General features: G+C 43.3%; 1 protein-coding gene across 5 annotated transcripts in view; it reads left to right on the forward strand.

The window, feature by feature from the left end:
* The window catches only part of CRK (CRK proto-oncogene, adaptor protein), a 58668-nt gene that overhangs the window by 25343 nt on the left and 9546 nt on the right, over nucleotides 1–23779 (forward strand). For 3 of the 5 annotated variants that reach the window (XR_003996894.1, XM_030536358.1, XM_030536356.1), the window contains exon 2: nucleotides 6492–7027. Coding sequence is in view for 4 of the 5 variants with exons in the window: in XM_030536358.1 (XP_030392218.1) it covers nucleotides 6492–7027 (536 nt within the window). In the remaining variant the exon portion in view is untranslated. Of the gene's footprint in view, nucleotides 1–6491; nucleotides 7028–7992; nucleotides 8034–23779 lie in introns of those variants that run through there. The other 2 variants (XM_030536357.1, XM_030536359.1) reach the window with 2 other exon arrangements.

Here is a 23779-nt window from a genome sequence, read left to right on the forward strand (position 1 = left end):
CGGTTTGCTCTCTCGGTCCCGGAGCCAGCCAGCAAACCGCAGGGAAGGAGACCTGCTTGCTCGGGGTTCCGGGACCGAGAGAGCAAACCGGGAACGCCGCGGTTTGCTCTCTCGGTCCCGGAGCCAGCCAGCAAACCGCAGTGAAGGAGACCTGCTTGCTCGGGGTTCCGGGACCGAGAGAGCAAACCGGGAACGCCGCGGTTTGCTCTCTCGGTCCCGGAGCCAGCCAGCAAACCGCAGGGAAGGAGACCTGCTTGCTCGGGGTTCCGGGACCGAGAGAGCAAACCGCGGCGAAGCTGGTTTCCTTTCCCGGTTTGCTCTCTCGGTCCCGGAACCCCGAGCAAGCAGGTCTCCTTCCCTGCGGTTTGCTGGGTGGCTCCGGGACCGAGAGAGCAAACCGGGAAAGGAAACCAGCTTCGCCGCGGTTTGCTCTCTCGGTCCCGGAACCCCGAGCAAGCCGGTCTCCTTCCCTGCGGTTTGCTGGCTGGCTCCGGGACCGAGAGAGCAAACCGCGGCGTTCCCGGTTTGCTCTCTCGGTCCCGGAACCCCGAGCAAGCAGGTCTCCTTCCCTGCGGTTTGCTGGCTGGCTCTGGGAACGCGAGAGCAAACCGCGGCGAAGCTGGTCTCCTTTCCCGGTTTGCTCTCTCGGTCCCGGAACCCCGAGCAAGCAGGTCTCCTTCCCTGCGGTTTGCTGGGTGGCTCCGGGACCGAGAGAGCAAACCGGGAAAGGAAACCAGCTTGATTACCAGAGGCTTCCTCCTTCCACGGAGGTCAAGAAAAGCGCTGGTAACTGTCTACATTGGATTACCAGCGCTGGATCCTCTACACCCGAGACAAAACGGGAGTACGGCCAGCGCTGCAAACAGGGAGTTGCAGCGCTGGTGGTGCCCTGCAGATGTGTACACCTTCAAAGTTGCAGCGCTGTAACTCCCTCACCAGCGCTGCAACTTTCTGATGTAGACAAGCCCTGTGTTAGGATTAATGTCTCTCTCAGGGAGAATCTGGAAGGGGAAGAGAGAAGGAGGGGGGAAGGTGCATTTTCCTCTCTGTTTCAGGATTCAAGGGGTTTGAATCACAGTGATCTTCTAGGGTAATCCAGGGAGGGGAAGTCTGGGAGAGGCAACAGTGAAGGAAAGGGTTTACTTTCCTTGTGTTAAGATCCAGAGGGTCTGGGTCTTGGGGGTTCCTGGGCCAGGTTTTGGGGGGACCAGAGTGTACCAGGCACTGGAATTCCTGGTTGGTGGCAGCGCTACAGGTTCTAAGCTGGTAATTAAGCTTAGAGGAATTCATGCTGGTACCCCATCTTTTGGACACTAAGGTTCAGAGTGGGGAATTATACCATGACATATGTAAACAAACTTTTGTCTTTATGATTGGCTGAACTAGAAGTAGGACTGACTGGATTCATGGGTACTAAAGTTTTACATTGTTTTGTTTTTGAATGAAGTTACGTAACAAAAAAATTTTACATTTGTAACTTGCACTTTCACAATAGATTGCACTACAGTACTTGTGTGAGGTGAATTGAAAAATACTAACTTTTGTTTATCATTTTTAGAGTGCAAATATTAGTAATAAAAATAATATAAAGTGAGCATCGTACGCTTCGTATTCTGTGTTGTAATTCAAATCAATATATTTGAAAATGTAGAAAAACATTTAAAAAATGTAATAAATTTAACTTGGTGTTCTATTGCTTAACAATGTGATTAAAACTGCGATTAAGCGCGATTAATTTTTTTAAATTGTGATTAATTTTTTGAATTAATTATGAGAGTTAATTACGATTAATTGACAGCCTTAGTTATAAGTTCTACACAGTTCTTTCTATGCAAACCTACTTTATTCTTAAGGAGAAAACATTAATAATTATAAAGACACCTACACAACTCTAACATGAAGTCTGGCAGGTACAGACCTTCCAACCCTGCCGTAAGGATTGGAGCCCTCTGTGGACCAGGGGTCCTGTCCATTTGCTGGATCAGGAAAAAGCCCATGAGCCAGTTTAAAAAACAGGCTATCTCCAAACCCTTTTTTGTTGGTCCCAGTTTAAACTACTGTACGCATATCTGTCCGGGTGGATGGCTTCCAAAGCTGCTGATGTAGGGAAAGTACATTAGCATCCCCACTCCCTGCTAGAGAAGGTACGTACAATGTCCTAACAACACATTTTTAGTACAATGTCCCCCAAAGGTATTAACTGTAATTCAGTGAGGTTTAACTTAATTTAATAGATTTCATCTTAATTCTATAAGGTTTGTTCAGGATAATGTAGTCACATTATCAATTATTGTCAATCTGTCACATCTATTTCAGTTTATTTTCCCTTAGTAGAAGTCTCTCAACACCACCCCCATTAAAAAGCCCTTGGTCATGGGATATTAATGTGGCCCTGACAAAGCTTATCAAAGTTTCTTTAGAATCACTTATTTCCTATGAGCTGAAGTTCTTTACATGCAGTCATTTTGCTTGGGGCAATGACTTTGGTCTAATGACCAAGTTATCTTATACCGGTCTTTCCTGAGATAAAGTGTTGCTGCAGAGTTAGAGTTCTCTCCAGTATGGTATTGGAGTTCCACACTAATGATCCTATTGGCCTGCCAACATTCTTCCCACACCTGCCTGCCCATGCCACAGAGACCTTTCTCCATATGTTTGATCTTAAAATGTCCCTGGGAGGACTAAAACCATAAGAAAATCAACACAATTTTTGCTTCATTTGGTACCAACACTGTAGAGGATCATGTCTAAGTGGATGCCTGCTTGTACTTCATACTGCTGTGACCTGGTTGGCCTGAAATTAAAATGGCATATCTGGGCTCCCATCACAGCTTGCTAGGGAGATTTAAAAAAAATTATCACAGACATCTGCAAAGCAGCTACATGGCCCTCTCTCCTCACATTTACAAAACATTGTTGCTTGGATGTGGCCACAAGAAGGAATCCTTTTTTTTGGTTCTTTATTTTCCGGACCTTGTTTATAAGGCAGGGAGGGAAAACTATGGCCTGTGTATCGGATCTGGCCCCTCAGGGTTTTCAATCTGGTCCGCAGGATTGCCAGCCCTGTGGCACAGTGGGGGCAAGGCAGGCTTCCTGTCTGCCCTGGCCCCGTGCAGCTCCCAGAAGTGGCTAGCACCATGTCCCTGCGTCCCCAGAGGGAGAGAGGGGCAGAGGGCTCTGCGCTGTCCTCATCTGCAGGCACCACCCCCTGCGGCTCCTATTGGCCGGGAATGGGGAACCACGGCCAATGGGAGCTTCACAGGTGGTACCTGCAGGCAAGGGCAGTGCGCAGCGGAGCCGCCTGCCCCACCCTGCCCTCAGGAGCCACTGCCAGACATACTGGCCACTTCTGAGAGTGGCACAGGGCCAGGGCAGGTAGCCTACCTTAGTCTTGCTGCGCGCCGCTGGCACCCCGGAGCCACTCGAGGTAAGTGCCCTAGGCTGGAGCCCACACCCCAAACCCCTTCTGCACCCCAACCCCCTTTCCTGAGCCCCCTAATCCCCTGCCTTGAGCTCCCTGCCTCACCTCTCCTGCACCCCAACCCCTTGCCCTGAGCTCCTTCCTTCACACCGAACAAAATCCCTCCCAACCCCCTGCCCCAGCCCTATATTCATGGCCCTGCATACAATTTCTGCACCCAGATGTGACCCTCAGGCCAAAAAGTCATGTGTGTCCCTCTCTTTCCCCCATTATAAGGTAAGGGAGGCTAAACTCTCACCACCCACCCCACCAAAAAAAGTTTGTTTTGTTATAGGATGTTCCTTACTTTCAGTTAGCTAATTTATACTTACGATTATATACTATAATGTAGGCGTTCTGAGAGGTATCTTAATTCGTTCTTTCCTCTTTCTCTGCCCTATTGGCATTGGTCATGTTGTTTTTGCTCATTTGCGTACATTTCTTTGTGGACACCTCTTGGGCTTCTTAGTCTGCTGGAATGTGAACCCTGGACTGACTGAGTGTACCTTATAATTTTGCTTCTCTGAAGACATTATCTAAGTGAATCCTCTCATCACAAACACCCCATCCCATAATTCTGAGAGGTATTTTATTATATACTTTTTCTCTGATAGTATTTTTTGCTAGTTGATCATCTTGAATCAGCTTTTCTTTCTGGGAGCATTATCTCCTGCTCAGTTGAAGGAACTACTTGGAATATTCAGGAAGTCAGCCTGAGCCAATGATCCACCCTGGTAATGCTGCCCTTGATAGTCAAAAATGTGGTAAGAGTTAGAGGGAGTTCTTCTAGCCTTGCACTAAAGAACTGAGACCCAGGAGCAAAAGTTCTGTTAGAGATCCTCTTTGGAGAAACAGATACAAGGTAAGCAACTCTTTTTTGATAGAAGGAAAATGGACTAGACTAAGAGCTTGAAGTATGACTGTTTCTCCTTCGTTACCCATCATCATTACTTGTTGAAGTGTGAATCTCTTTGTCTCCATTTCTCCCACAACGCCTGGTTATACAATATATGGAATATCAGACTTATTGTTTTCCAAATAAATTGAAGAACATAAAACCAGGAAAAAAGAGAAATAGACAGCTGGACAACTGAAACCAAGATTGGCAATTCATCACTTGTATATCATTCATAATGTATAGTATTGTGGGATATGATTTATTTAGTTGAATATCTGTTGATGCATTTGATATGATGGTTTATGACTCACCTGCCATTTGACAAATATGAAGAAGGTGACTTATGCTAAGAGAAATTAGAAGTAAAAGGTTAATGCACTTGTTGCACATGTTTTGGAAATGTATATTGCTACATTGATTTGTATAAGTGTTTATGACTTTCATAAAAAACTACACTTAAAGGAAGAATAGCCTCATTTGTGTTGGCTCCAAAGCCAAGCTGCTAAAAACTCATTGTAGTGTTATCTGTCTTCAAATACCATCTTCACATGTCTTTGCTAGCAATGTTAAAGGGCTGTTGCGACAGTGCTTTAATGTGGCTGTGTAGTCACGGTACCAGAGCTGGGAAAGAGCTCTCCTAGCACTATAAAAAAAACACACTAAGGCCTTGTCGCCGCTGCCACTGTACAGCGCTGAAATTTGTAGCGCTCGGGGGGTAGGTTTTTTTCACACCCCTGAGTGAGAAAGTTGCAGCACTGTAAAGTGGCAGTGTAGACAAGGCCTTAGTGTGTTTTTTGACCAGCTACTAGTAACTAACTGGAACTGCGACGTTTCTCTCTTGATTTAACATTCAGGACAGTGATGCTGTAAAAAGTAGAGGGCTAAAAAAGCTGCACTGTTCCTTCTTTATCTTGGGCTTGTACCTAAAATGCATTCTATATGAAATACACAGATGTCTTATACTTTGGGAATTAAAATCCTGTACCGTCCCAAGTGAAAAGCTGAATGTGGCTGAGTTTATAGATGTGGTAGGTCGAAGACACACACAAGAAACAAAACTCCTTCACTTCCTTCAGAATAAACTTGGGAGTGAAAATCAGATACTTATTAAATAGTAAAAATCTTCATTAACACAGAACATCAAGTTCAGCAAAACTCAAACTTGTGAAAACAAGGAAATACAAAGTTAAGGTAAGTGCCCATGCAACCGTACCTCTGCCCCTCTGGAGCTGGAAAGAGCCCTTGGCAATTGTCTACATGCAGGCTAGTTGCTTTCGTGTTTTAGGTATAGAGGTACTGAATAGTGGAAGCAATAGGTGGGGCCGATTGTTAGAAGTGCGTTTGTGATATAAGGAGATCTGTGGATTTGTTTGAGGAATGCAGAGGTGTGATTTTGATATGTGGGTATCTGGCTCTATGCCCCCATGCGTAGGATCAAATGAAAGAGGTGAATGTTTAATTTGAGATTCCAGTCTGCATCATTTCAATGGAGAGGTGTGTAGGGTATGTCAGTGGCAGGGCTATGGGATTCACTTCCCCTGGGTATGGTCAATAGTAAGAAGGATTATGAGAGCCGTCTGTGGATTTAAAGATGGGTAAGGGAAAGTATAGGTTTACGTGGCATCCTGCGTGCAAGCGTTTAGGTGGTATAAAACTGTGTTAAGTGGTCATTAAATTTTACAGGAGTCAAGCACTTAGAGTTGAGCTTTGACAGAAAACTGGTCTTAATCTTAACTATAGCATAACTGGCTCACTGCTATAATCTTGTTCTAGTCTGCCTAATCCCACCTTCCTAATTTGGCAAACTTCACTTCTAAAAATAAGATCCCATTCCATCTGAATAAAATCCACACACTCTACCTCCCCATTCTGGAAGTTACAGGATACTGTTCACTTCACTATTCTAACAAATCAAACTTCAAACTTCAGTTTTCTTCCATGTATGCATATATACAAATCACTAACTATGTACAAAGGTTAGATACAATGAACAACATTACCCTGAAGTATAGTGCCTAATTCTGCATCAAATTATTCATCTGTAAACTTCAATAATTTTCGCTGAGATTAAATTTCCACTTGTCACATTTTTATTATATTCTCTTTAATAATGTGCTGCCATTTTTCTTTTAGGGTTGAATCCCTCCAGATTCCGAATAGGTGACCAAGAGTTTGATTCATTACCATCTTTACTGGAATTCTACAAAATACATTATTTGGACACTACAACCTTGATAGAACCTGTTTCCAAATCCAAGCAGAATAGTGGAGTTATATTGAGGCAGGAAGAAGCTGAATATGTGCGAGCTCTCTTTGACTTTAATGGAAATGATGAGGAAGATCTTCCATTTAAGAAAGGAGACATACTGAGAATCCGGGATAAGCCTGAAGAGCAATGGTGGAATGCAGAAGACAGCGATGGAAAGAGGGGAATGATACCTGTTCCTTACGTGGAGAAGTATAGACCTTCCTCTGCTTCAGTATCTACTCTGATTGGAGGTAACCAGGATAGTTCCCACCCACAGCCACTGGGAGGGCCGGAGCCAGGGCCCTATGCCCAACCCAGCATCAACACTCCGCTCCCTAACCTTCAGAATGGCCCTATTTATGCCCGGGTTATCCAGAAGCGAGTCCCTAATGCCTACGACAAGACAGCCTTGGCTTTGGAGGTACATAATGGGCAAAAATTAGAAAGAAGAGATTTGTTCAAGGGATTTCCCTTTCAAACACATAGCCTTTGTAGGAATGCTGAGTGGGAGAAAGCATTGTAATATTACTCTTGATGTAAAACTAATAACTAGTTTAATGATTTGGGTGGAGACTTTATTTTAAACCTATTAGACTAGAGAAGGTTCTGATAATTTATATTATAAAATGTTTAGGATACTGTATTCACTGAACAAATAACCTATTTCACTTCAAGCATTACTAATATAGCAACGCTTCCCGATCCACATTCTTTTTATTCACTTCATGCTCCTGAGGTTTTTTTCCAATAACAAAGTTAAGAGTTCATAAACTGGTTAGTTTGACTAATTGGGCACAGTCTCTTTCCATTCCGAAGTGGGCATGCTGACTTCTCTCCCACATCTCCAGTTTAATAACACAAATGGTTCTATGGCAGGATTCATGTATGATCTCCTTTAATAACACACTGAGATGGTGCTGATCATGCATGCATGTGGTTTATCTGGAACATCACACACTGAAATAATGGCACCTTTTAGGTGATTGCTCTTTCAACACCTCCCTGTGTTTCATGTGGTCTGGTAACTCTACATGTGGAAAGCATTGGGACGAGTGGATGTAGGATGCTTCTTGATGCATCACCACTTTTCCTTGAAGGGCGGAATCATTTTTTGATTGTACATTCAAATAGTCATACATGCATTCTTTTCTTTTTTCTTTTAAAATGAGATGCCAAGGAAATAGGAGTACTCTATAGCACACGTCAACTAGATATCCTTAAAGTGAAGCTTGAGGGAATTGGGAGCAGGGCATTCTCAGTGGTAGGCTCTCCTCTCAGGATGGGATGTAAAATGGATCTCTTTATCCTGGCTTTCCTTTAACTACAATTTCTGGATTTTCTTTATTTAATCTGCTTCCTGTTGTCCACCATCTTGGGTTCTTTCAGGGAAGCTGAGGCCTGGTCTACAGTACGCGTTTAAACCAATGTTAGCAGCGTTAAACTGATTTAACGCTGTACTCGTCCACACAACAAGGCTCCCAACGGGAGGAGTAGTGCTAAAATTGGTATTACCATATTGGATTAGGGCTAGTGTGGCCGCAAATCGACAGTATTGGCCTCTGGGCGGTATCCCACAGTGCACCACTGTGACTGCTCTGGACAGCAATCTGAACTCGGATGCACTGGCCAGGTATACAGGAAAAGCCCCGCGAACTTTTGAATTTCATTTCCTGTTTGGCCAGCGTGGAGCTCTGATCAGCACAGGTGACCACGCAGAGCTCATCAGCACAGATAACAATGCAGTCTCCTGAGAATCGAAAAAGAGCTCCAGCATGGACCACACGGGAGGTACTGGATCTGATCGCTATATGGGGAGAGGATTCTGTGCTAACAGAACTCTGTTCCAAAAGACGAAATGAAAAAATATTTGAAAAAATTTCCAAGGCCATGATGGAGAAAGGCCACACCAGGGACTCAGTGCAGTGCAGAGTGAAAGTTAAGGAGCTCAGACAAGCCTACCAGAAAACCAAAGAAGCAAACGGAAGGTCTGAGGCAGGGGCGAAAACATGCTGCTTCTACGCTGAGCTGCATGCAATTCTAAGGGGATCTGCCACCCCTACCCCACCCGTCCCTGGATTCTGAGGTGGGGGTGGTAACCTCAGCCATGGCTGAGGATTCTGTGGACGGGGAAGATGATGAGGAGGAAGAGGAGGACGAGCTTGCAGAGAGCACACAGCACTCCATTAGCCCCAACAGCCAGGAGCTTTTTCTCACCCAGATGGAATTGCCCTCCCAAGCCACTAGCCCAGACAGTGAAGCCATGGAAGCGACTTCTGGTGAGTATCTTTTTGTAAATACAAAACATGGTTTAAAAGCAAGTGTTTTTGAATGATTGATTTGCCCTGAGGACGTGGGATGCATTCGCGGCCAGTACAGTTATTGGAAAAGTTTGTTAACATGTCTGGGGATGGAGTGGAAATCCTCCAGGGACATCTCCATGAAGCGCTCCTGGAGGTACTCCAAAATCCTTTGCAGAAGGTTTCTGGGCAAGGCAGCCTTATTCCGTCCACCATGGTAGGACACTTTACCACGCCATGCATGTAGCAAGTAATCGGGTAGCATTGCATGACAAAGCCTAGCTGCATATGGTCCTGGTGATTGCTGGCATTCAAGAAACATCCGTTCTTTATCTCGCTGTGTTATCCTCAGGAGAGTGATATCGTTCATGGTAACCTGGTTGAAATTCAGGAATTTAAGTAAGGGGACAGAGATGGCCATTCCTACTGGGCTGTTTGCCTGTTACTTAAAAGAAATCCTTCCTTGCACGTAGCCGGGGGAGGAGGGGAATAGCGCTGAGCTTTTTTGCGTTTGGCTATCAGGGATCTTCCCTGCTACCAGTCACGCGGTGGGGGAGGAAGGGGGGTGATTAGCAGTGATCTTCCATGATACCAGCCATGCAGTGGGGGGAGGGGTAAAGCGATCATCCCACAGAATTGGAGGAGGGGGTGGCTTCTGCTGCTGCATATTAACAGGAAAGAAGCATCACTGAATGGGATTTGCTTGGTATTTGGGAAAAGAGGGCACTGTGTATATGAAGGCTGCAGAAACCGAAAGACAGTGGCTTACCATGGCCGCATGCAAGCTGAATTCTGATGCCCGGGCCTGCGTCTGTGAGATCTGTAACACCAGAGCCGCAGGCACTCAATATTAAGATGCAAAATGCGACCTTGTAGTGAAATCACATGTGCTATGTAAGGTAAATAGTGTTGTTCACTGTGAAAGAGTATAAGCATTGTTCTGTAAAATGTATCTTTTAAAATACTTCTCTCCCTTTTTTCCCTCCCTCATGCAGCTGCACATTTTTCAAGCCTCCCTACTCCATCCTGAAGGCTATCTCAGATAAGGCGGAGGAAAAAGAAGATGCAAGACGAAATGTTCTTGGAAATCAGGGAAGTGACCCACAATGAAAGAGCTCATCTGAATAAGTGGAAGGACGTGGTATCAAATTACAGGAAAGATGCCAATGAACGTGAGGATAGGAGGGACGAACGTGAGGATTGGAGAGATGCTCGAGATGAGAGGTGGCGGCAGGAAGATCAGCGGTGTAGGCAGGAAGATCAGCGGTGGCGGGATGCAAAGCTGGGGCTGCTGCGTGATCAAACTGACATCCTCCGACGTCTGGTGGAGCTTCAGGAAGAGCAGCAGGGTCACAGAGTGCTGCTGCAGCCCCTTTGTAACCACCCTCACCACTCACCATGTTCCATGTCTTCCTCACCCAGACATATAAGAACGCGTGGGGGAAGGCTTCGTGCACCTGCCCACTCCACCCCCGTGGATAGCCCAACCAAAAGGCTGTCATTACATTGAAATGTTTTTAATGGCCTTTTCCTTCCCTCCTATCCTCCTCCCAAACCACACCCAGGATACATTGTCAGTTCTATCCCTCTTTTTATAATGACTTTTTAATAAAGAATACATTATTTTTAAACGATAGTGACTTTATTTCCTTAAGCAAGCTGTAATCGAAGGGGGAGGATGGGTTGCTTACAGGGAATGAGTCAATCAAGGGGAGGGGGATTCATCAAGGGGAAACAAACACAACAGTTACACCGTACCCTGGCCCGTAATGAAACTCGTTTTCAAAGCTTCTCTGATGCGTACTGCTTCCTGGTGTGCTCTTCTAATCGCCCTGGTGTCTGGCTGCGCATAATCAGCAGCCAGGTGATTTGCCTCAGCCTCCCACCCCGCCATAAAGGTCTCCCCCTTACTCTCACAGAGATTGTGGAGCACACAGCAAGCAGCAATAACAAAGGGGACATTGGTTTGGCTGAGGTCTGAGCGAGTCAGTAATGTGCGCCAGCGCGCCTTTAAACGTCCAAATGCACATTCTACCACCATTCTGCATTTGCTCAGCCTGTAGTTGAACAACTCCTGACTACTGTCCAGGCTTCCTCTGTATGGCTTCATGAGCCATGGCATCAAGGGGTAGGCTGGGTCACCCAGGATAACTACAGGCATTTCAACATCCCCAACTGTTATTTTCTGGTCTGGGAAGTAATTCCCTTGCTGCAGCTGTTTAAACAGAGTAGTGTTCCTGAAAACGCGAGCGTCATGAACCCTTCCTGGCCATCCCACGTGGATGTTGATGAAACGTCCCTTGTGATCCACCAGTGCTTGCAGCACCATGGAAAAGTACCCCTTGCGGTTTATGTACTGGGTGATGCAGTGCCAAGATAGGGATATGGGTTCCATCTATCGCCCCCCCACACACACACACAGTTAGGGAATCTCATTGCAGCAAAGTCATCCACTATGACCTGCACATTTCCCAGAGTCACAGACTTTCACAGCAGCAGCTTAGTGATTGCTTTGGCTACTTGCATCACAGCAGCCCCCACAGTAGATTTTCCCACTCCAAATTGATTCCCGACTGACCGGTAGCTGTCTGGCGTTGCAAGCTTCCAGAGGGCTATTGCCGCTTGCTTCTCCACTGTGAGGGCTGCTCTCATCTTGGTATTCTGGCATTTCAGGGCAGGGGAAAGCAAGTCACAAAGTTCCATGAAAGTGCCCTTATGCATGGGAAAGTTTCGCAGCCACTGCGAATCGTTCCACACCTGCAAAACTATGCAGTCCCACCAGTCTGTGCTTGTTTCCCAGGCCCAAAATCGGCGTTCAATGGCTAGAACCTGTCCTATTAACAGCAGGATCTCCAAAGCGCAGGGGCCCGCGGTTTGAGAGAATTCTCTGTCCATGTCCTCATCACTCTTGTCACCGTGCTGCCGTAGCCGCTGCCTCCTTGCCTGGCTTTGCAGGTCCTGGTTCAGCATAGACTGCACAAGAATGCGCGAGGTGTTTACAACGTCCACAATTGCGGTATTGATCTCAGCAGAGTCCGTGCTTGCTGTGCTATGGCATCTGCACAGTTCAGCCAGGAAAAAAGGCGCGAAGTGGTTGTCTGCTGCTTTCTCGGAGGGAGGGGTGAGGCTGTACCCAGAACCACCTGCGACAATGATTTTTGCCCCATCAGGCACTGGGATCTCAATCCAGAATTCCAAGGGGTGGGGGAGACTGCAGGAACTATGGGATATCTACGGGATAGCTACCCACAGTGCAATGCTCCAGAAATCAACGCTAGTCTCGGACCATGGACGGACACCACCGAATTAATGTGCCTAGTGTGGCCGCGTGCACTCTACTTTATACAATCTGTTTTACAAAACCGGTTTATATAAAATCGGAATAATCCCGTAGTGTAGACATACTCTGAGACAGTTTCTGTGAGAAGGCACATAGGAAGCGCTCCCCATTCTTGTGATGATTAGTTTTATCTTGTTTTAATGTACCTAAATACCTCAGTGATGTGGACACTATACATAATTACAACATTATTAATAAGGCTGTCATAGCAACATCAGAAGTAATGTAGTGTTAATCAGATGATAGATGCATAACCTGGAAAATCCAAAACTTTGTTTCCTAAAGATATTGTAACCAGAGTGCACACGTAACTTGTTACTATATATGCTATTGCATTTATGCTTTAAAGGTGAAATGGAAAGCTAAAATAAAAATTTGAGTAAATCAAGAAATGTGCCCTAGAACTAACACACAAACATTTTTTCCAGGCTTTTGAGGGATACTCAGCACATAGTTTTTATTCTTTAGAATTTCATAAAGCCCTAAAATTGTTTACTTTTCTAGGTTTACTGGAGATGGTCCAGAATGATGCATTATGGGATATCATAGGTACCAGATGTACACGAGCTCCAATATTGATGTTGTGGCATCTCTAGCAAACCAAAAAGAGCAGCTGTTGGTTTTTTTCCCAAAGTTCAGTGAAATTTTAAATTATGCATTGAGTGACACTATATCCTCCAATATCTCTAGCAGCCTTATTAGTGGGTATAGTTGGCACACATTTCCTGACTTCCCTCTTTAGGTTTCGTTCACATTTAACAGAAAATTCCAGTGCAAAGTTAGAGCTTGTAAGTAACCTTTATAAAGAATTAAGAAAATGTATGTTATAATTAAATGTATGTTAACAGAAAGCTGCTGTGTTGATGGGTGATACAAACTGGGATTGAAAGTATTTATTTTCCCTTAGAAAGCATTGGAAATGTAGGTTGTCTTGTGCAGTCCATTTATAAGGGGCCAATTATCTGAAGGTGCATTGGCCAGGTCTTCCAGTAGTTGAATTCATGGGATTGGACACTCATCCCTTCATGATAAATGACCTGTCAGTCTGCCACAGTTTGTAAGGAAGTGAAATTCCGCTGAGACCTTTTCTCCCCTGTTCCAAATGAATTTAGAGAATACTACTAGCACAGGGGTTCTCGAACTTCATTGCACTGCGACCCCCTTCTGACAACAAAAATTACTAAATGACCCCAGAAGAGAGGATTGAAGCCTGAGCTCGCCTGAGCCCCACTGCCTTGGGCGGGGGGCAAAGCTGAAGCCCAAGGGCCTCAGGCGGGGGGGGGGGGGCATGTAACCTAAGCCCAACCACCTGGAGCTGAAGCCTTTGGGCTTGGGCTTTGGCCCTGGGCGGTGTGGCTTGGGCTTTGGCTTTGGCCAGTATGTCTAAAACCAGCCCTGGCAACCCACTTTGGAGTCCCGACCTAAAGTTTGAGAACTGCTGCAATCTTCTTTCCTAACTGAAGCCATGAAGTCGTAGTGTTACAGGGTCTGCCCATCGCTACTGTGCCTCCTCTGGGTCACTCTGGGGATTAGCTGATTTCCAGGTCCAGTGCCTCTTTTCCATCTCTCACCACACACCCTGCCTTCTCTTCCTGGCTCTCAGCAAGGCAAGATGATTTATGTTCATGGCTCAGCCCTCTGGCCAAGTCAGATGTCCCCTCCCCTTCTGGATTATCAAAGTCTCTTCTTGTGAATGGGCATAGGCAGTCTTCCCATTCACTGCCCAGCCAGTGCCACTTCCCCAGTAGCTGGTAGGGGAACTTGGGTCTGCCCCCCTAATCCAAGTTCCAGCTCGGAGATCCTCTAATCACCAGGTAAGGTCTGTTCCTTTCTGGACCTTACTGCTTCTTCCCTGGGCCTTTCCTAACCTTCTGGCTCTCCTTCCTCTGGGTTTGTCAGCCCCAAAGCTCCTTCCTCCCATGGAGTGACTGTAGGCTACTTCCCTGCAGCCCCCCTCGGCTGCCAACTTTATAAACCCAGACCACTCATTCCTCCTCAGCTGAGCTCCCTCATTATTCAGTCAATGTAGGGGTGTTGGAACAATTTGTATAGTGAGAGTGCTGAGAGCCACTGAACCAAACTGTAAACCCAGTATATAATGAAAACTACATCAAGCCAGGGGATGCAGCAGCACCCCCAACACCCCTAGTTCCAGCACCCATGAGTCAGGGGATTACTAAAACGCCTGATTCCCCTCAGCTGTGGCCTGTCTGGTTAATTGGCCCCCTTTTTATCCTACATTGACCCCTTCCAGGCAAGCATGGGTGAGTACCCCATTCAAGTAGGTACCCATAGAGACTCAGCTGTTTAAAATGGGGGGTGGGGATTACACTGATTGTGCTTAACAAGTTAAGGATTTAATTAAGATTAGATTCCCTTTTCCCTTTTTCATAGACTCCTAGAAATGTAGAGCTGGAAGCGATCTCCAGAGATCATCTAGTCTGCGCACATGCTGAGCCAGGACTAAGTATACCTAGACCATCCCTGATGGGTTTTTCTAACCTGTTCTTAAAAACCTTGAATGGTGGGAATTGCACAACCACCCTTGGTAACCTATTCCAGTGCTTAACTGTCCTTATATTTAGAAAGCTTTTCCTAATATCTGATCTAAATCTTCATTGCTGCAAATTAAGCCTGTTACTTGTTGTCCTACTACCTTTCAGTGGACATGGAAAACAATTGATCACTGTCCTCATTAGAGCAGCCCTTGACATATTTGAAGACGTGTCCTTTCTCAGTTGTCTTTTCTCGAGACTAACACATGCCCAGTTTTTTATCCTTTCCTCATAGGTCAGGTTTTTAAAACCTTTGATTATATTTGAAGTTCTCCTCTAGACTCTCTCCAGTTTGTGCACACCTTTCCTCAAACATAGTACCTAAAACTGGACACAGTACTCCATCGGAGCCCTCACCTGTGCTGAGTGTAGTAGGACAAATACTTCCCACGTCTTATATACAACTCTTTTGTTAATACACCCCAGAATTTTCATCACATTGTTGGCTCATATTCAATTTGTAATCCATTTTAACCTCCAGATCCTTTTCAGCAATACTGTTGACTAGCCAGTTGTTCCCCATTTTGTATTTGTGCATTAATTTTTTACTTCCTCAGTGTAGTACTTTGCATTTATCTATACGGAATATCATCATGTTGATTTCAGACCAATTCTCCAATTTGTCATGGTCATTTTGAATTATAATCCTGTCCTCCAAAGTACTTCCAAGTTCCAACCTCTCCCAGCTTGGTGTCATTGGCAAATTTTATAAGCATATTCTCACTTCATTATCCAAGTCATTAATGAGGATATTGAATAGTATTGGACCCAGGACAAACCCCTGTGGGACCCCACTAGGTGCAACCTCCCAGTTTGACAGCAAATCATTGATCGCTATTCTTTGAATATGGTTTTTCAACCAGTTGTGCATCCATTTTATAGTACCTTCATCTAGTTTGCTTATTTTATTTACATTTGAACTATCGTGTGTAGGGCTTGAAAATTTTGTGAAACATCTACTAGCCCAAGGGCTGACCCTACCAATGAGGGTGCAAAATACCAATTCTGCCATTTCCCTCACAATTTAAAGAAATAAAAATAGTAATGGTTCTTGTTCCCTCTCTATTATTGGCAATTCAGATTTTTAAAAAATTGCCCTTACATTTCTTTTGCTCTGGTAGATCTTCCCCCGCCCCCTTCCTGGCTTCACTCCATACAATGTTTTTTTGTCTCAAATAGATCAGTGTGTATCTTACTCAGTTGTCTCCACTGTGTGTTTCTTTTCCCTATACCCTGTGCACTCTACTTCCTCCCAGATATTTGTCTTGATCTCTTCCCCCTTCTGTCTTTTAGTACCATATTCCTCTCATTTCCTTAAATCTTTCTCTTTTCTCTACAGTATACACTGTACACTATTTGTGCATCTGTACCCTACCCTGGTCATGCACCTACCTGTGCACTCCATTGACTTATATTCAATTAATGTTTAAAAAAAATTCCCCATAGCCGTAAGGGCAAGAGACTAATTTTTTTAATGAAAGCTTTGATTCTGCAGAGGTTGACTGTGCTGCCTGGGAAAATTTTCTGCTTGCCCCAGGCAAGTGGCTTTTTCAAGCCCTCTATTTGTGATACAGACTATGAGTAGCACTTTTTTACTGCCTCCATAAGATTAAAAATAATGTATTTTAGAAAAGCCCAAGAAAAGAGGTGCTTTCCGGAGGAAATGATACCCTGACAAAGCATATACTGAATATTGGACAAAAGATCTAGTATACGTATCAGATGTTGTAAAATTAAAGCTATGTTGATATACATAAATGTTCACTTTCAAACATAGTTAAGGAAATGAAGGTTTAGAATCTCACTAAGAATGTAAATGATCCTGAAATACCTTCATTCCCTCTTCATCATTACTTTGTTACAAAGGGTGTGCCTTGTATAGATCCTGTATGCGGCACTAGTGGGACTCTGTGTAACTCATTATATTTGGGTCAGTGGAGATCATTATGTGGTAAATGCCTGGGTTTTGCTGTAAAAATGTAACAGCTACAGCTGGTGTAATGAAGATGGTGTTAAAGTTCTGGGGTAACTGCACTTCTGACCTTGTGGCCTCCTTGAGGATACTATTCTCAGGCCTCTAGTCATTACCTTTTTTGCAGCAGACATCTGCATTCTTCTCCCTCCAGACAAGAGATTTAGGCTGCAATTTCCTCCTACAGCTCACTATGATCACTTTAGCACAGTGGTTCTCAAACTGAGGATCGGGACCCATTAGGGGAATCGCAAGGTTATTACATGGGGAGGTCGCAAGCTGTCAGCCTCCACCCCAAACCCTGTTTTGCCTCTAGCATTTATAATGGTGATAAATATATTAAAAAGTGTTTTTAATTTATAAGGGGGCATCGCACTCAGAGGCTTGCACCAGTATAAAAGTTCGAGAACCACTGCTTTAGCAAGTCTGACTTAAGTTCAGCAACTACTTTCCTGCTACCTCCCATTGGCTGTGACAGGGTTAACCAGTGGCCAACCAGACTTCATGAAGCAAAGTATTTATTTAGAGAAAACATGTCTCGAAAACAAAAAACAGTTTATATATATTCCAGTCTTACTAGGTGTTAGCAGTCTGCCACATGGGGACCCTGGTATGTTTCAAAACCCATCAAACCATTTCAGCAAGCTTTGCCCCAGTTGGTTACAGTTTCATGTTAGATCTCGGATCCAGTGAGTGATACCTCCTGCCGCCCACTCATAGCAGACTGACCACTAAATACAGTTCTCATTTCTTTGTCTTCTGGGCCTCTTGAACTGGGTCAAAACCAGTATATGCAGTTTCCCCCAAGGTGCAGGACTTCTGCAAACTTGTTTACCTGTCTAGAGATGTGTAGTAATTACCCTTAGAGACATAGGTTCCTAATAGTTCATTCCTGTTCAGTGGCTTCCCTTCAGTTACTGCATTGATTGTCTTGTTTCAAGAAGGAAATTAACCTCTTTACACCCAGCAGTGAACAATACAAGGTGAGAGGGAAAACTGAGTTGCACATATTCTTTCATAAAAATAAATGTTTCCCAATTCTCCACAAACGGGATAGATAAACTCTCTGTAAAACCGTTCTTTAAGGGCGTCTGAGCAAAACAGAGCATTTAAATTAACTTGTCTTATTTTGTGCATTACCAGACTCTGTCATATGTTTGAAACAAAGCATTGGAATGCCAAGTTTTGAAACTGATTTAAGAAGCTCTAACTTTGATTGGTTGAGAGTTAAATTGTTAACTTAAAAAAAAATTAAAAGCTATTGTAATACCTTGGAAACTGATTATACCTGTTTTCCAATAAGGTGAAGATTTTTTTCAATCTTACTTTGCTTTATCAATCTAAAGAGATTGGAAGTATTACTGACAGGTCACATCCAAATGAGAGACAGCTCCATTCACTAAATGGAGATAGTGAAACAGTGACAAAGAATACTAAAATATAGAAATCTCCCCTTTTGATAACCTTCATTGAAGGTCTCTAAACTAGAACAACTATTTTTCTTAACTGTGTACAGTAGTACTCCAAGTTAAATTTGCTTTGGGAACCATAATTCTTACTTTACAGACTCTGGTTGCTTTTTTAAATATATAATAATGCACTAAAGAGGCTTTTTCATTTTCATGTATTGTACAATCTTGGGAGGAATGGGCCAGGGGAGACTTCTGGGAGTGGCTGGGGGAGTGCCAAGATAAGTTGCTAGTTATTCTACAAGATTTATAATATAAAAAGAACTTACAAACCAAATTATCTGTTTTGTAGTATATTTTACCTAGAATTTAATTATTGATCCGTATTTACTGGTGTCCCACAGCCCCTTTTTTCAGGTTATGCCATCACAGAGGGATTGCAAAGCAGCCATAAAGCCCCTTGAGAATACTTCCAGTGCAGTGGGACTCTGACAAGCTCAGAGCTGGCTCCGTTGTCTCCATGCCTCCCCCAGTGCAGAGAGTGCACTAGTAGTGGCAGGAAGTCAAAGTGGGGGGAATGGCTGAGGGTGGCCCTTTGCTCCATCTGTTTCCCGGTGCTGCTAGTCCTTCATTCACCACCAGGTGCTGCAATGTCTTCAAGGCTACACCAGTGGTTCTCAACCTTTCCAGACTACTGTACCCCTTTCAGGAGTCTGATTTGTCCTGCGCACCCTAAGGCCAGGTCCACACTACAGCGTTAAATTGATTTAAACAGCGTTAAATCGATTTAATGCTGTAACCGTCCACACTACAAGGCACTTAAAATCGATTTTAAGGGGTCTTAAAATCGATTTCTGTACTCCAGCTAAACGAAAGGAGTAACCCTAAAATCGATATTACTAAATCGATTTAGGGTTAGTGTGGACGGATATCGAAGTTATTGGTCCTATTCTTTTACTGAGCTACCCAGAGTGCACCGCTCCGGAAATCGATGGTACCCTGGGACCATGGACGCACACCACCGAAGTAATGTGCCCTAGTATGGACGCGTAAAATCGATTTTATAAAACAGGTTTTATAAAATCGATTTTACTAATATTGATTTAAAGCTGTAGTGTGGACATAGGCTAAGTTTCACTTCACCTAAATCCTGCTGAGTTACAAAAGCAGATATAACAATATGAAAGGGTTACAGCACACCATTACTGAAAAATTACTTACTTTCTCATTTTCTCTTTATGAAATTTTAGTTTGTACTGTCTTCTCTAGTGCTTTTTATGTAATCTGTTGTAAAACTAGGCAAATATCTAGAAGAGTTGATGTTTCTCCTGGAATACCTCTGTGTACCCCACCAGGTATGCTTACTCCTGGTTGAGAACCACTGGGCTACCCTAACCTGCAGTCCCAGGATAGAAGAGATGCAAACCACCTCTGTTCCACTGTTCCTGTGTGGTGGGCTCTGAATTGTCCCTCTTCAGCACTCTCACTTCATTTCCAATTATCCCTTTCAAAATTTGCACACACTGTCACATCTAAAACAAAAGATTTAACCTTATCAGAGAAAATATTTTAATCTATGGAAAAACTTGGTTATAACACATTGGTAAAACCTTTGTTATATTAAAGGCAAAATAAACAAAGTAGGTTTCTGGAACATTACAACAATGGATGAAACAACAGAAGCTGTGCAGGCGATGAAAGAAATGGGGGGACGCAATTTTGAAATTCTTGAAGCAAATTAATGTCAATGGCCAAGGGCTGATAAAAAAAAAACATTTTTTAAAATGTCAGTGTAATTAGGAAGGCAAGATGGTTAGCGCTCAGGAATAGTATTAACTATGACTTTCAAAGCAGAAGAATCACAGAGAGAGTGGGAGCTGATTAACAGCAGATTGTTTCAAACATGATACGAGTATGACAATTATACAGAGTTATGCACCAACAGACAACTACAGTATGATCAGTGATCATTTCTACAGTTGCCAACAAACTTTGACAATATTCCCAAGCATGACATTTGCTTAATAATGGTGGATTTTAGTGACAACATTGGGGTGATGATGACAGAGTGGATAAAGCAATGGGCAAGCTTGAACTTGGTTTCTAAAATCAGAATGGTGAAAGACTGGTAGAACTGTTTGGTATCAAGGCTTATAAGTGGTGGAACACTATTCCCAGACAAAGTTATACATAAAATAACTTGAAATTTCCTAGATGGAATGGCAGCATTAGATGGCAAAAGAGCTTTAAAGCTCTCAACAGCTGTTCTGGAAAAATGTCATTTGCTAATGAAAGCAGTGTTAACACACTGTATCTGCCTCAGTGTGTGTTGTGGCATTTCAGTCTGGAGGTGATGAATACATGGATCATTTTGGCCAGATCATCATCTAGGAGGTAAGTGTGAAGTTCTACTAGCCAGCTAAAAGGTAGAAATGGGCATATTTCACCACTGATACCACATGGGTATCTTGAGCTAGTGATGAGCTGATGAGGACTTGAGGCTTTGTACCATTTTGATGAATAGGGGTTAGATGCTTTCTGTGGAAGGGGAAGATCAGCGTCTTGGTTAGTTCTCTGAAATATTTTCCCCTTTCCCTAACTACTATTGCTTAAACTAAACTCAGGCAAGACCACCGTAAACTGATCTCTTGAAAATGTTATGATATCCTAGTCATAGCATTGGCTGCTTCTGTGGAAAATGACATACAGCTGAATGTCACCAGCATATTGCTGGTAATGAGGCACATGATATCTTGCCTCATCAACTCTTATGTAGATATTGGGTGGGAAGAGAGGCTAAATCCTTGGGGAGAGAGGAGAGGCAAGATCCTTGTGGGCCTCATGAGGTGAAGGTTTTGGCATTACTACTCTGGGTCCTGTTAGAGAATATGTAATTCTGTACTGTCTGCCACCATGCATGGTGGTCACTACCACCTTATGGTCAACTGTCCTGAAAGATGCATTAAAGACTAAGTATATGAATGTTGACCTATGGTCTCTGGAGGAGAGTTTCAAAGGCACACATAAAAGTTAGATCCCTAACTCCTATTCAAAGTCATTTGAAGTTAGGCCACCTAAGGCCAGATTTACAAAGGTATTTAGGCACCTAATAATGCAGACAGGCATCTAGTAGGATTTAGAATACTGAGGTTGGTTGCTTAATATGACTAGACACTCCAATAAATCCCACTAGATGCCTGTCTGCAATGTTAGGTGCCTAAAGACCTTTGTAAATCTGACCCCCAATCACCATTTGTGCCTTTGAAAATCTCCCCCTGTACTCATTGTCATAGGTCATAATTTAATGCTATTAGGGCTGTATCCTAGTCTGAAGCCTAACTGCAATGAATCCAGGATGTTGGCAGATGTTGCATGCTCTTGGAGTCTGGTTGTGTCTAATCGATCAATGATTTTTACTAGCAGTTGAGATTTTCTGTGTCTGGCATTGTTGCATCCACCTGTTGTCTCATGCTTGCCAAATTGGGACCAACATATTATCTGTTTTGGTCAACAAGTTGTTATACTGTTCTAGTATCTCATCAGCCTTGTTTTGCCTTTTTAGGAGATGCTGGCAGTAAGAACAGGAAAGCAAAACCATTTATGTACCATGCCCACTTCTAAGCTAACAATCAGGTTCAGCATGTGGATCCAGAGATGGCATGTGTGCAAGGCATCCTGGATGTTGACTTTATTGCATATTGTTGGAGTTCAGTTGTCTTATCTCTTCATGATTTTGACTAGAAATTGAGAGGTTTCCTTCATCTACTATTATGGAACCAGCTATTGTCTCATTTTATACCTAGATTATAAACTTAGTGTTTCTACATGACCTAACACAATGGGATTGTGATTTATGACACTTTTGCAATACAAATAATACATATTAATAGTATTAGCTTCCTGAGGGTTAGGCAGAATATTTCATTTTTCAGGAATGTTGGTAGGCTTGCTTTTCTGTGGAAAGTGCATTTTGATTTTCATTAGAAGTGGGCAGCATTCTTTATTGCATTCACTAGGCAGAATGGGAGTGCAGGACATGGATCTGTTTTATACTGGTGGCTCACATATTTCTCAGGTTTTGATCATACTCCACACAGATGGTTAAATGACTAATACACTCTGGTTTGGTTTAAAGTTTTCTTCTTTAATAATGAATTCCTCTCATATTTGGTTGCTTTTTTCTGTAAAGTAGGATCAGTGCTCTTTCCTTTGATGTTTGGATTATTCAGTCTGGGTAATTAGGCAATTCACTCTACAGGATAGCTCTGCTGGCCATGGTTTATGCTGTGGTGATGATGGAGGAATATGTTCTCTACTTTTATTGTGAGAAGTCTTTGTGCTGTTAATGGATGGATTCAAAGTGGATTTCTTAGTATCAGTACTCTGTTTGCCTGCATATGCACTTCGTCTGACAAAAGTTGTAAGTGAACTGTGTTGATCTATGTGGAGGGCAAGCAAATTGGATCAATGTTTCCACATGCTCAATATCTTTGGCTCATTCCTCTGGACTCTTCCCCCCCCTCTCCCAGCCATATTACACTGTAAACCCTTGTGCAATTTGCTATCCACTGTCATTTCTTGGTGTTGGTCAATATTATTGTTTTTCTAGTTTTCTGCTAATTAGCGGTTCAGATTTTTTTCCCCTAACTGCATTTTTTCAAAATTAATCTTTTTGTTTTTACCCTGTTTCTAATCACTAGATCCCTTATTATTCTCTGACCTCTCTGGTGTTCAACTCCTTTCAATTTCATATCTTTAAATTGCAGCAGTATGCTGTTTACCTCCTCTTCCGGGTCATTTAATTAAGTAGTTAAATAAATCCAATTCTAATTTTGATCAGTATGGCGTCTCACTAGACGCACACTCTCTTCTGTTTCCCATGTCCCAATTCAGTGCTTTTCATTGTCAAGTCTTTTAAGCCCATTTTAATTCACCTGAGTGTTCTTAGCCAAGACAATGTAACTAAAGCCTTACAATTACATCTAGCGCTTGAAAAACATCAGATACCTAACAGCAAGAGGCTGCTACTAAAGAGTTGAAGGTGGGCCACCAGCAAGTCCAGGTACCACAGTTCTAGTGCCTTGACTACTATAGAAGCAGCAAAGAGACATATATAATTCTTAAATTTAAATTCTTCAGCAGTTGAGTTAGGAGCCCTGATTGGTCATGGAAAGCTTCCTGTTTGCCTGTGGCAAATAGATTAGTGGATTTTTTCCAAATGTGCTTTTCATAGAAACTTCTTTATTAGTCACATTACAAAAATAAAACAACAACAAAATCCTCAAGGTGCGTCTGTGGCCAAATCGTCATATTATTTCTGTTCATGCACTTCTAGTCCTTTTCCTCTGATCTAATTTTAATTTAAATATAGATTGTAATCTCCACGGGAGGCAGGAATTCCATGTTTATCTCTTCTATAAAGCACCATGTGCATATGTGGCACAATGTTAAGTAATACAAAATCTAGCACTGTTGCATCTGCTGTGCCCTCGGCATTCCCTAAAGAGCAATAAATTTTGTCTGACTTACTTGATGGTTCAGTTGTCCTGTAGACAGTTCAATCAGACAAGGAAATTTGTAGAAGCTGGACTTTGAAAAAG

Source organism: Gopherus evgoodei, chromosome 17, assembly GCF_007399415.2.
Source record: "Gopherus evgoodei ecotype Sinaloan lineage chromosome 17, rGopEvg1_v1.p, whole genome shotgun sequence".
NCBI lineage: Eukaryota > Metazoa > Chordata > Testudines > Testudinidae > Gopherus > Gopherus evgoodei.